The 14733-nt window shown below is 39.5% G+C and overlaps 1 protein-coding gene across 3 annotated transcripts in view; it reads right to left on the bottom strand.

Moving 5' to 3' along the window:
• Positions 1-252: 252 nt before the first annotated feature.
• MTUS1 (microtubule associated scaffold protein 1) overlaps positions 253-14733 on the bottom strand; it is a 123063-nt gene continuing 108582 nt past the window's right edge. For all 3 annotated transcript variants that reach the window (XM_040418781.1, XM_040418782.1, XM_040418783.1), the window contains 7 exons: positions 9514-9728; positions 7431-7536; positions 6288-6361; positions 6099-6197; positions 5003-5119; positions 2597-2694; positions 253-2018 (listed from right to left, as the gene is read on the bottom strand). In XM_040418781.1, the coding sequence (XP_040274715.1) occupies positions 1805-2018; positions 2597-2694; positions 5003-5119; positions 6099-6197; positions 6288-6361; positions 7431-7536; positions 9514-9728 (923 nt within the window). In that variant the 3' untranslated portion in view covers positions 253-1804. The remainder of the gene's footprint in view (positions 2019-2596; positions 2695-5002; positions 5120-6098; positions 6198-6287; positions 6362-7430; positions 7537-9513; positions 9729-14733) is intronic.

The raw sequence follows: 14733 nt of genomic DNA, 5'->3' as shown, positions 1-14733 counted from the left end.
AGAAAAAACTGTGATGTGAAAGTAGCCTAAAGAAAAGTGCCTCAGCAATCTACACTTTGCTGAAACCACCGAGCTTTCCTGGTTTCTTGTACATCATCCACATTGGCGATTTCTAGGTAAGATATACACCCCCTCTAATACTTTACCGGCCACCATGTTAAATTTATTATAAGCATGCAAAGTCTTATGGGAAAAGATACTGTAAAATAAACAGAACAAAGACCAATAAAGAACCACAGAGATCCATCGATATGAAGTAAATTATTGCACCAATAAATTTATTCTCTTAAACATCAGAATATATTTCCATCATTACAAACCAAGCAACTACAGCTTCAATATTTCTTTTTTACATCCAAGTATGCTAGAAGCTACACACAATTGCATGATACAGATGAAACATGAAAAGAAAAAAAAAATTATAATCAAAACTACACAAAACATTTTCATTTTCCGTGCCCAAATTTGACAGTTTGGTGTTCAAAATTAAAATTGCAACAAGATTAATCAGGGGTCCAAACCAATACATGTTGGTCACAGGCCTGAAATATCTTACCAAGGAAACCAAGAGGCAACCGACGGAAGAATTGCATGGATAAAAACTAAGCAGAGAGCTAGAAAAAAAAATAAAAAATGTACAGAACAAAAAGCATTTCTTGTAGGCCGTTACATTATAAAACTCTTTGGAAACTTTTCTTTACAAATGCTTGAAATATGGTAATTTCTTACAGATTAATTTCAACGCAAACAGGTTATAAATTGTGAACCAAAAACAAAATCTGAACAGTCCCAGGTTGGCTGTCTTCTGATGGATTTTTCAAGGCAGGTACAAAGATTGTGGCCAATTTCTTTCCCTCCCTTCATTTGGTCGAAGTCAAAACAAACTGACTTGAAAATGAGGCATGTATTGACAGATGGCAATTACCCATCTTATGACATGGCAAGCTTCTCATTCGTTATCGGAGATGTTATTTTTTGCACTAGAATACAAGTTGTGTAATGCAGGTGAACAGTAAAACACCAATGTGGTGCCTTTTGCATAGTCCAAAAGGTACACAACCATGTACAAGATGGATAATCACTCTTCTTACAGATGAAAAGCAGCAGACATTTTATTTCACAAAGGCATATAAAAGTCAATAAGTCCACATTTGAAGGATTGAGAAAGCCACATGGACAAGACCACAGAACCTCAATTAATGGATGGTGTTCTGATGCTCTACAAGGCAAATATAAGCTGTGCAGATTGCACAAGTTCATAAGCTGTACAGATAACAGTGCGGGAGATGGTGGCAAAAAGAAAAAGAAAATAGACACGCGAAAAACAAAAACAGGCAGCATGAGGCAGACATGCCATGTGTGTAACATCCATCTCACTCACAAGCACCCAGTCCGATGGGAAAAACAATTAACAGGTGAATAAAGAAACTTTAGAAAGTTTGTGATTTATTTACAAGCCCTGAGCTTTTTTCCCTATGTACTTGCTGTAGGTGAAAAAAGGCAAAATGCAAGAATAGTTGTATCTTGCTAGGTAAGTGCTTTGTGCAACAACGTCCATATATATATATATTTTTTTTACCATAAAGTCTTCTCTTTAGCTGAAAGAACAACATTATTCAGTTGCTCCTTCATATTCCAGTGGGTTAGAGAACCATGAACCCAAATCCCAAATTCCAGTCATCTTGTAATGGTTAGGTAGCTAATATAGCCTTAGTTTCCATTGTTTCTGTCCAAAGCAATCTCACCACGACTTCCTGAAATGTCGGAAGAGTTTTTTGTTTTAATGTTTAATGATAAAGTGGTGTCATCTGGGTGACACTGTCGGACTGGAAAACGATCCAGAGTTCCGAGGATGGAAAGGAATACCCGGGGAAGATGGAGACAGCTTTTTGGGGCTGCATAGGTCACCATTGTGTAACTTCCAGAGAAGTTCTTCATTCTCCATCGAGAGACGTTTGTTCGCTTTGGATTCTTTCTCCAGAGACCTTTGCAAAACTTCTTGCTCTGTGGACAGCTGCCTGCAATAACAAAAGAAGGCGTAATAGAATAATAAAATAAACCTGATACCAATCATATTTTAAATTTAATTGTAGGCTACCAGTCTTCTAGTACTATGACATATGTTGTGCCTAGGCACCATGTAACTTGGTTTTACATTAGTCTCCATTCTGTATTCACAGCTTCAATTTATTATTATTTTTTTATATTTGGAGAGGACGGCTTGGTGACAAAATTATGGGCAAATAAATGTATGGCATGTTGACCTATGTGGAAGACAGACAAGCCTGCCATACCAGTTTTTTACTAACTGGACACCATTTGGTCAACACAAAATAGAGATACTGAGTATTTTAGAAACAGCAATGTTCTCAATATGGCACACACTGAAGAATCCCGTTATGTCTTGATCACTCCTTCTCTGACCAAAGGAAAGGTTAAACCTCATTTAGAAGCAGATCATAGAGGACCCGGGAATAGGCAGAGAGGAGGGTGAGACATCTGCCCATATGTAGCCTCACCCGACCTGATACGGTCTTGGTATTTTTGTTTCACCCTCAAGGAATTTCAAATAAAACAAAATGATCCAAAATATTACCTTGAGAGAGCTATGTGATTTGACATACGAGCTTTGAGATCTTCATTTTCTTGCTGGCATTTGTTCAGTCTTTCCACCAGGATTGTGTTGGTCTCAACCTTGAAAAGCAAAAAAACAAACGCAACAAAAACAAATGAATATACTGAGACATTAGACTGGATAATTCCTCTTGAGATGAGCAAATAATGAGGATCTGGGCTTGGCTTATCTGAGTCTCATTACACAAAATCAGTATTCAGTGACATTGGTTTGCACGGTTCCACGATTTAGTGCAGAAAAGGGGGGGGGGGGAAATAGTGGTAATTGTCCTTGTTTAGCTAAAGTATAATCGTATGTAGGCCTGAGGAACATTCAATGTCTGTAATCAAAAAGAATCTCTTTAGCTTCATAGAAACATTGGCCCACATCAACTAATGTGATTGCACGAAGGAGGTGTGGCTCAGTGGGAAAGAATGTGGCATAAGATGTTTCAATGGGGGAGATTTATCAAAACTGATCTAAAGGAAAACTGGCTTAGTTACCCAGAGAAACCAATCAGATTCCACCTGTCCTTTTTCAGAGCTGCTTTTGAAAATGAAAGATACCCATAGTAACCAATCAGGTTGCAACTAAGCCAGTTTTCCATTACAGCAGTTGTACTTAATCTCCCCCAATGTGCGCCAACATTTTTGCACAAAAGTAAAATGTAAATTAAGCCAACCAACTGGTAGTATAAATTTAGACAAAGAGCAGAGAGCACATTGCATCTATACATTTATGACTTTCGAGCACTTCTGTTGAATGGAAAAGAACCTGTGATGGAGTATGGACCTCAAGCCAATAATATAGTAAAAGCATATAAAGCTCCTTCAAAACATTTTTGTCTTTACTAACTACATGGATGTTCACTTGACACATCCACATAAACGAACTAAGGCACTGACAATAGCCTACACTGAAAAGTCATTAAAAGAGCATATTCAGATAGACTATTGGGCTCACTTATTAAGACCAGCGTTTCGGACGACAGTTTTAATAAGCCCTAAACCTGGCAGTGAATCCGCTGGAGTTATGAAGCAGCGCAGGTCTCTACATAACTTTGGCGGATCCACCGCCGCTTCTAAATGTAATACCGCTTTCTAGCTGTCTTACATTTATACAATTTTCTACGCCCCTTTCCACGCCCATTTTTTTAGACCTGGCGTGAGCAGGGAGAAGTCACAGATTGCAGCGCAAAGGACCTTTGTGCTGAAATCTGCGCCAGAAATCCGCCTAATTTAGGTGTATTTCTGTTTAATAAATGAACCATTATACTGCTTAGAAGTATTACCAAATATTTATATCTGGGAATGTAACAGGTCAAGCATTCATCAATTTTGGTTTGAAACACATCAACCTAAAATCAAAGCTGTGCAAAATGTTCACAGTGTGCAGAATAAATAGCAATTGCATATACTGTCCCCCTTCATACCCCAGATCTGATCAGGGGCCACATGCAAGACAAATAGGTCAATATATTTTAATGGTACAGAAAATAGTCTGGGCAATCTTTTAGATCAGGGTTAGGTAACCTCCGGCACTCCAGCTGTTGTGAAACTACAACTCCCAGCATGCATGCTTGCTCTGCTCTTCTTAGAACTCTCATAGAAATTAATGGAGCATGTTGGAAATTGTAGTTTCTCAACAGCTGGAGTACCGAAGGTTGCTGACCCCTGTTGTAGATAAAAGGAACTGATGTTTCCCTCTGCTCAGTGTGACACACTTTGCATCCATCCAGGAGACCACTACAGCTGTGGAGGGGCAGTGAAGTAGCTCACCGCAAAGAGTACTCCACAGTCAAACTCCTCCTCCAAGGCACTTACAGGATGCAGAACCTGGCAGAATAAAAGTTCATATTCACACTACATCTCATAAAATTATGACTTCCTCAAAAGCTATGTTTGTACTGCTCTCCCAAGCCCCTACCTAGTGCTGTCAGAACACTAACAATACTGATGACTGAACCCCTTTAATGGCACATGCCCCTGGATATATATATTTTTTTAAAACCTGCCTATTATCAATGAGTAACCTGCCGTGTGGCCATCCTAGACACAGACCACCAGTTACATGAATGGTCCTCCCTTGCTATAATAGGATTGTAATGTATTGATATAAAAATGGTGCTTCCCTGTCACCAGCATCACCTTGCATGGTGTACTAGTGAAGGACGCCTTAAAGAACCATCACAGATTTCCTGTTTTGAACTCTCTAGGGCAGGCAAGCTCAACCTGCGGCCCTCCAGATGTTGTAAAACTACAACTCCCACAATGCCCTGCTGTAGGCTGCTAGCTGTAGGCTGCTCGGGCATGCTGGGAGTTGTAGTTTTGCAACAGCTGGAGGGCCGCAGGTTGAGCATGCCTGCTCTAGGGTATAGAAGCCACCTACCAGTTTCTCAATCTGCATAAGCTTTTTGTCTTGCTGATGTAATTTCTCATTCTTAATCTCTAATACTGCTTTTAGACTCTCCAGTTCCTGCTCCAGATACATCACCTGAGGGTTCTTCTGCAAAGAATGAAAGGGTAACACGTTACTATAATCTGTGGCACACAGGTTGATATACAGTGATTCACGATCTACAGCTTTTAAATCCAAATTGTATTTTGGCCCAGAGCACATACTGAAAACACTAATCATCCTGCAGCAGAAATTTATCTTTTCAGGTGTCTTGCTGCAGCCAATGAAGCTCTACATAGACATGACCTCATAGATCCAACATATAAAGCATTATAAGAACGCTTCCAGATTATCATGGGCGGCCGTCGTAGCTATTTCATTTAAATCTTGTTGTAAATTTATGTAGAAGGAAACCAGAGGGTCTCATATGCTATAGTCATTAAAATGAGGAGAATCTATCCTTTATAGATCGGACTATTCACACAGTATACAGATGCTTACTGCATATGGATTCTTCTAGATAAAACGTCTCCTTCTGACTTAGCAATGAGGACCTGTCATCGCAAAATGCAGAACAATTATAGAGCCGGAGTAGCTGAGCAGATTAATATATAGCTTTGTGAGAAAAGATTACCGTATTTTTCGCTTTATAAGACGCACTTTTTACTCCCCCAAAGTGGGGGAGGTCAATGCGTCTTATAAAGCGAACGTGCCCAGAAATATGGCCATCACATTGCAGGCTGATATCTAGAGATGCACGCCAGCACGCATGTTTAATGGGACGGTGTAAGCGCTCGGTTTGCTGCTGCTTAGCAGCACTGACGCAGTGCAGTCCTCCCAACCTCATCTATAGGAACACACCCAGGTGAATTACGGTACACTGGACAGTGTTTATATTATAAGACTATAATCCCCTTATCCATAGGTATGCACCAATGTACTGCACATGTTTTAGCCCACCTTTTGTTTGAAAATATTTTTGGGGTTATTTTCCTCCTCTAAAACCTGGGGTGCTTCTTTTAAAGCGAAAAATACGGTAATTAAAACTTGTAATTTATACACAAAAGACAATGGTAGAAAATTCGACCTGTGTGGTTTTCTCTTTGGATAATTTTCTTTGTTCCACCTCAGCTTTCAGCTTCTCCTTCAGAGATTCATTCTCTTGTCTTAACTCTTCAATTTTTTTCTTTAAATTGGGGAAAAAGACGACAAAATAAATGTAAGCAACAGGTGAAATGAGACAAACGAGTACATAATATAGAAGTATAAAACCAACCTCTAGTTCTGCCTGCTTCTCTTTAAAGGATACTTCCAGGACCTTATTTTCTCGTTCTTGACGGTCTTTCAGTTCTAGAGAAAGAGGTTCAGAACATATAAATGTTATAAAAAAATCCATTATTTAGTATGTCATAGCAGAAAAACTTTTTTTTTACCTGTCTACTTTACTATAGAGGACATGATTATTTACTGGGCCCAAAATACTAGATCATCAATATTATCACACATATGTGGTTTATTATGTGTGTGTTAAAGGTGCTCTGGTCCATCTACTTGGCATGTCTCTATTATGCTATGTACACAAAGTAAATGGCAGTTCGGCTGCTGCTAAAGAGAGAGACTATAAAGTCCTATGGACATGGGATCTATAGACTTTAAATTGTTCACACTCAGTTTACTGAGGTTCAAGAGTTGACTGCATTAGTTAAGCCGTTTTCCTACAGTAAGTCGACCAGAGCAGGGAAGATTTCAGAAGAACATGTCGTAATCCAGTAAATCAGTCATTGACGCTAGTTGGGATTGTGACAGGACATTGGTTTAGTAAGTAACGATCTAAAAAGGGCAGTAAGTAAATAGCACAGAAGAGTTCTATTCATTACTAATTTCTCAAGGGGATGGGAGTTGTGTCTCCTCAAACATGACGACAACTTAACTTGGTGCTCTAGTGCCCAACGAGTGATGACATCACCTAAACTCTCTACTTACTCTCATTGTTAGATGGAACAATAACCATCAGCTTGTACTGTTCTGACTGGAACGGGGGCCTTTAGCGTGAGCTAGTATTACACTTAGTCAGCAGATACTTTTAAGTTGAAGGACTGCCATGGGCAATTTTTTTAATTAATTTTTTGAATTATAAAAAATAATAAAATAATCTGACAATCTATACACGGTTAAAAAATAGACATTTCACACCATTCACTAGCCCAGGAAAAAGGCTTAAAAACACTAATCTCTTGATAGTTCCTTTGTATGGGCTTCATTTATAAACTATGCACATCAGTAGACAAGTCTGAGCATGCTGAGAAAGATTGTTTCTATAACTAATTTGTAAAAATAATGTCTAAGGAGATCACTATATATCTTCCATTTTGTGTGCAGGTCAGACAGCAATATTTTTTGCTTTAGAAAAATAATATACCTGTAAATGATTTTTCATATTCTTCCTTTATGGTTTTTAACTCCTCAGCATGACTTGTTTCAGCTGCATCCCTGTAGGTTTCATGAGTGACGTTGAGGTCATCAACCTAAAATATATTATACAGTTTTAGTGACTAAGAAGTAAAGTTATGCTGTACAGACTAAGGCCTGTATTACACCAACATACTATATGACAGATTTTCCGACCAATCAGATTATTAGTATTCGGCGCAGGCACAGTGAGTGAAGGACGCTCTCCTGCTGCCGGCTTCACTCACTTGACTGAATACTAAACGGGAAGGGGAAGGCGCAGGCGCGGGATTTTACAGGCACAGAGGAGAACTAGGACATCACTAATTAGCACATCACTAATGTCAGCCAGATGCATAACGATTTTTCTGATGACAGAAACCCTTTAAAGATGTCCTCAGACTTAAGAAAACAAGAAAAGAGCTACAGATAATACAAAATGGCAGTCAACAATCTTAACCCTAGCCAAAGTATTTCAGCATGGGATTTACTCTCCAGGGGACTAACGAAAGGCACTTGTGAAAGAAGCAGGTTTTTGTTGAATTTTCTTTTCTTGCCCTTTTATCAATTGCCCCCCTTCCCCCACAAAAATAAAATAAAAATAGTGATAGTAGCCAGTGCTATTTCACTTGCTCCACACCTATTGCTTCAAACATGACAACTGTTCTCCTTTGTCCTGCTCAGTGTGGGAGCATACAGTGAAAACATTTGTGAGAAACTCATCCAAATTGCACAGAAGAATGGTGTTCTAGATCGTTTGCCTTCTCACAGAATGGGGCTAGTAAGCACAGAATATTATAGTAGTGAAAATCTGCCACAGGAAGCCTAGTCTAGATAAGAGGAATGTCTTCCCAAAGAAATAGGTATCAGTTTGTAAGGCTGAAGAAAAAGACATCCGTCCATCTAGTTCAGCATACTATACTGCAAAGTGAAACCCGAGCAAGGCAGAAAAAAACACTTGAGGTAGAAGCCATTTTTCCACATTTTAAGTAAAAATCCTTCCCGACTCCAATCAGAATACCTTCCTGGATCAATGACCATTCTCCAGAAATCTAATAACTATAACCCACAATAATGTTGAACTCCAGAAATGCTTCCGTATCCCTTTTTAACTATTTTAGGGAGTTCACCCTCACCACCTCCTCTGGCAGGGAGCTCCACAGTCTCACTGCTCTTACAGTGAAGGATCCCCTTCTTTGTTGGTGTAGAAACCCTCTTTCCTCTAGATGTAAAGAGATCACAAAGTCCCTATAAGATTCATTTGGTTCGAAAAAAGGAGTGACAGTTAGACAAAACCAAAAAATGTAGAAAGGCAGTTTTACCACTTCTGTGTTGAAGCAAGAGAACAGTCTGATTGTCCAACATCTAATGGAAGTTGAGACACACTTAATTGGGAAAATGCAAAGTCCATAACGTCAAATGAATCATTAAAAAAGAGGTTTTCTGGCCAAAAAGCATTGTGTGTAAAACTGGAAAGAGCACCGTCTAAAAATATAAAGCAACACCAGGTCATTGTTGGACCATGATGCAGAAAGGGCGGGAGAATAGACAGTGGCGGTTTCGGAATGGCTGGGCTAGTACAGATTTTTTTTAGATTGAAAAAATCAAAATGGGCAGCACTGCTACGTCAGGTTCCCCGGATGGGTGCTCTCAGCCTACAGATTCACCCAATCTATAAAGCTAAATAAATTTGTCAAGAAAAAGCTGGGCACTCACTATATCTGGAGTTAGTGGTACTTTATTGATCAGACCATAAAATCTTAAAATAATAATTATATGTGTGACAAGTCTGGCCAGACTAAAAAGTGATATACAATAAATATACAATTGTATTGTATATTGTATATTTATTGTATATCACTTTTTAGTCTGGCCAGACTTGTCACACACATTATTTTAAGATTTTTATGGTCGGATCAATAAAGTACCACTAACTCCAGATAAAGGGAGTACCGATTTTTTGTTTAATTTGTAAAAAGCACTCTTGCAATTTATTTATTTTTGCAGAAAACCACTTTAAATAATCTGTACCACTCTACAGAAATATCCTCTACCTTCTCCTGAAGTTCTGTTTTGTATTTCTCGGCTTCCTCAATGAAGATAGTCTGAAGTTTCTCACATTCGCCAGTGTAGAACTGTTTGAGTTTCTCCTCCAGGTCATTCAGCTCAGCAAAGTGTTCATCTTTCACCTTCTGCAAAATGCCTTCATAAGCTACTAGCAAGTCATTCTTCTCCTTCTCGAGCTTTTCACATGTGCCAGATGCAGACACTGCAAAAGATGAAAAATAAAGCTTAGACTACTTCATACTTTCTATTATAGCTTCCTGTATATTTCATTTTGGCTTGAGGATTTAAAATGCGAAACAAAAAACCTGAAGGGTTAGAAGGGCCATTTTGTTTACTACCACATGAGCAGTTACCGTATATATTGTAAAATGCCAACATATACCAGTCAGTAGAGATGAGCGAAGTGCTCCAAAACTCGATTAGACTGCTTCGCCAAATTTTACTAAATTCACTACTTGTGACAAATTCTTACTTTGTCACGAAGCACATCTCTTTGTAATTAGTGGGTACAATGACAGGGAATGACGATTGCGCCACGCCCCCCCCCCCCCCCGGCTTTGAACCCCTCAGATGCCGCGATCATATTATAGCATTTTACTGTGAAGAGGCCGCCGTAGCCATTTTGCTTGAAGATCCAGCGCCAAATCTTGCGCAGCGCGTGACAGTCATTACGCAGGCTGGCTTTGTGATGTCATAAGTCAACGCGCATGACATTTTGCGCGTGATCTTCAAGCAAGATGGCAGCAGCCTCTCCGTGCTCAAATGGAAGTATGTTTTTTTATTTTTACCGCCATTTCAGGAAAAATCATGGCAAATCAAATTTTTCCACTCAACACTAGTTAAAAGCAATAGAAAAGGCTATTCTCATCCAATAATGTTACGGCACATCACTAAATATCAGATATGTCATAACATGATTGCTTGGGATCTAGGGATTACAAGAATGAAATCAAAAGGAATTGTCAAAGTTACATTAATTCATTCCTAACAGCAGTAAATGTGAGAAAAACAACAAAAGAAGCCATACTTATCACCCCTTATCACTCTTCACCCCTGATGCCTTAAAGAGGTTGTCTCACTTCAGCAAGCAGCGGTGGTCGTGCTTGCACACTATAAAAACAAACACAAAAAAAAAAACACCGACCTCTCTGGTGGTCAGAAACGTGGGAGTGCACATAGGCTGGTGCTTTTTTCTATAGTGTGCAAGCACGGCCACCACTGCTGGATTGCAGGGTGGTTGTAACCATGGATATGAGCAGTGTATAATGTGATAGAAAAAGGAGACCAGCCAGCAAAGGAGGCAATATGGACAATCACAATACATTAGCCTTGTATTTACCTTTTCTACACAATAAAGCTAATTTGCTCAAGTGAGTCAACCCCTTTAAGTGATGGGAAAGGGGTAAATATGACTGCTATTTTTTCACATTTATCGCTGCTGAGGGCGTATTATTTTAACTTTGACAATCCAGTTAATGACCCCATATGCTTTCGCCGAACCCACCATTTACAGTAGAATAAAATTACAATCTAGATCATTTTGTGCCCTTCGGATTGTCCGCAACAGGGGAGAAAAGGATTGGGCACTGTCCTAGCACAATCTTTTTTCCTTTTAGGAAGTGGGCTGCTGTCAAAGGAGTCTCTCTTCTCAACCCACTACCACCACGCACTCTTGGCCAAGCATGCACGTGCATGGGAAAGTCAACAAAGACCGCTGACCGCCAATGACAGTGTATGGCCAGTGTGCACCGCTCAGGGTTGTCTTGCAGTTCCATGCAGAGAAGGTAGCCCTGAGCATTGTTATGCAGGAAAAAAAAAATTGTGAAGGAGAAGCTGCTCTCAACCAGGAACCAGGATTGGTGGGTCTCCAAGCAGTCGGATCCCAAAATCTGATGTTCTCATACCACTAAATAATGTTGGAAACCCATTTAAGCAATGCAACAATAGTAAAAGTCATATTTCAATAGATCTAGTTAAACAGTATAAATAATATGTTTGTTGTGGATTATATATGATTTGTTCAGCTTCATCTGTTTGGAGATAAACCCTTTGGCAGTGATGCAGGACATAATGTTTAAAAATGTAAATCTCATTTGCTGAAGTCTGTATCCCTATTACACCAGTCTGTTTTCATAGTAATACTCATCCCATCACAGAAGGAATTTGAAAAATTCTAAAAAGGTATGCAAGCATCAAAACTAAATCAGAAATACAGAAGTACAAAACCACAAGTGCAACAATACAAAGCAGGCCAGGAAAATAATAACTGGAGCCTAGTGAAGCGGCATAAAATGTACAGGACAGACTGGAGGCTTGGCACATGGACAGTTACATTTACAATCTGTGTAAGCGCCCATTTTTTGACGCTTCATTTTTCAGAAGGTATGGTAAATCACGCTTTCCAAAGTTCATCGGACATTTTTAGGAACATGGATTTGCGTGCGTGGGCAGATCTGGCATTTCACTTGTAAGGACTTGTCTGACAGTAAGAATAAATAGATTGGATGGAATGTGCTAAGGCTATCTGAGTGTGAAGGTTACTTGTGTAAGAGATGAAAGTGTATAGGTGAAATGAAAGCCGTGGACTGGACTTTTCATTAACAGAACTAAAACTAGTTTTTTTTCCCATACAGAAATTCTTACATTATTTCTGTGATATATACAGTAAAAATACCTCTATTCACACTTGGGTTCTACTAGGACTTCTGACAAGTCTTCCATCATGTTTGATGGCAAGAACAGCATCGGCTACAGTGATATTCTGTCAAAAATACCTGACCAGTCCTACTAAAGGCAAAAAGGAGTCAATTTGTGTCCCTTTTGTTAAGTTCAAAAATGAATCCCTAACAGTGGCCAAAGACAACCCCTGTCCATATGCTCTATAATGGCATAAGGATGCCGTAGATTGGAATCCACCATTCAGGACACCCTCTAAGCACCAGTAGGGAGATCTGCTCAGTTACATCCAGCGCTGGTGGACCCAATACAACCATGCATTACATCAAAGTCCACTCATTTACATTACCTGACCAGATGCAAATTTCTTAGAAGAGCCGATTGATAGGAATTAGAGAAGCTAGAGCTGGTTTCTTCTTTAAAAAAAAAAAAAAAAAAAAAAAAAAAAGGTTTTCTTTATGAGACAAACCCTTTAAGCTATATTTCTGGCTTACCGCTTCAAAGCTTTTACAATGGTAAAGCTGATTAGCCAAGCTGCAGTCCAGACTACTGTAAGCCATGCCTAGAGAATATATTCAGGTTTGTGAGACTAGTAGACACTTGGGGTCTGAGAACAACAATGTAGGTCCAACTTCACGAAATACGGTCTATCGGGAGGTTTGGCTCTATGCAGGGGTTATATTCCTGTCATAGAGATCTTGTACAAGCAAAAATATAAAAGCTGCAGAAGAAGAGTTCCTCAAGAACGAGACCATGACGGCTGGCAGGAGGCCCTATACACATTATTGGTCAGCTGGTTCCACCAAACATCTAAAAAGTATGTATAACCAGCCTGCAGAGACATCCTACATTGAAGCGGTATCTACCGATGCCTAACCTAAAGATTATCAAGATTCAAACCTGATCAAAGCGGCAGAGTGAAAATGGCAGGGACAATGCACCATACCCATAGTACTATAAAAAAAGCTCACACTAGAACTCCAGAATCCCTCTAGATTATACAGTAGAACGTTAATCGAGAAAAGCAAGATACTTCAGATGAATAATTCTGTATTAACTGCAATGTATTATCTTCCCAGAGAACTAGGAACAATTAAAGAACAAATGGGTATTTACAGTGTTATACCACCTGCACAAATAAATGTACAATTGCTATGTAATAACTCAGAATTCAAGCGGTAGAGGATTTCTTCTTCTCATACTGCTTCTACAGGGAAGTTCAGGCTGGTTCACATGAAGCAAATTCAATTACAAGCCTCATTATGTGCTGTCTCAAGAAGGGCATATTTTATTCATAATTGCAAGAGGTTTTCCAAGTTTTTATTACAAGCTTCTTTTTTTTTTCCACTGGCAGCCTGGAAAAGAAAAACAATCCCTGGGCAAGGAATCTCCATGTTGCCAAAAGACTCAGCCCTGCCTGTGTGATAGCACAATGTGTTCTGAACCCTGGTGTGAGGATTACGAAAGGCTAAAGTGGTATTCTGATTTTTCAATTTTCAATTTCAATTGACAGGAAACACCACACGTTAGTGATCCGTTTATCAGCAATGCCCGTTTTCCTGCATTCCATCGCGGTCATGTGACAGTTTTCGCTGTGTTGGTTCCCTATCCCGATGACATGTCAAAATCCTAAACATGGCAAAGCTTGTATAGTCATCAATAACCTTGCATCTGATGGCGGAGTTCTGCGCATTCTCCTGGACCCTGTCCTGTAGACATGATGTGAGCATTGTCTTAGGGCAGAGTTTTTCCAGCAGGCCTGTGATGTTCAAGATGGCAGGAGAAGGAGAGACCCGACGCTACAGAGACTCCCCATGATTCATTCTTCAGGATACAAACCCTAGATGCCGGTCACAGATTGGAGTCGTTAAAATACACTGAGAACTTCATCATCTGACTTATATAACGAAGTAAGGTTAAATGCCAGTGTTTTTTCTTTTGGGGGAAAAACTCGAAAAAGCAGAAGTAGGAGAAATTCTAATAGAACACAAACGTATTCTTATATGCCTACATGTTAAAGCGCATCTGTTCTCCTTGCCCATGGCAAACTAAATCCTAAAAAGAGGTAGTCTCACGAAGAGAACCCTTTATAAAATGAAGCTGGAGGGCTGGCTTCTCTCACACAAAGTGATCAGCTGTTATCGGCTTAAATTACATATCCACCATTCAAATAATTGGTTATGCGTTAATGAGTGGATGCCCTGGTCTACCAGAAGAGCTTCACATTCTGGCAAATAGATCCGGAGCGTGGCATAATACGGAGGGGTTATTCTAATGATACAAGACCGCTGACTAAAAGAACAAAGATAACGGATTGTCACTTATTGTATCCGTACTTCATATTAAAGGAGTAGAATTCTTAAAGGGGTCGGCCACTTTCTGGTTACTGTTGACCAGTGTCTTGGTAAGAGGATTATATGACACTTAATAACATAGCCTGTGCCATTTTCTATATTTTATAAGGTATTCCCCCTTGTTTGCTGTCCACACAGATGTCTTGTCCATAAAATGGTGGCTGATGGTGGGTCATG

This window comes from Bufo bufo, chromosome 2, assembly GCF_905171765.1.
Source record: "Bufo bufo chromosome 2, aBufBuf1.1, whole genome shotgun sequence".
Taxonomy (NCBI): Eukaryota; Metazoa; Chordata; class Amphibia; order Anura; family Bufonidae; genus Bufo; species Bufo bufo.
This window is presented reverse-complemented; position numbering and strand designations above follow the sequence as displayed.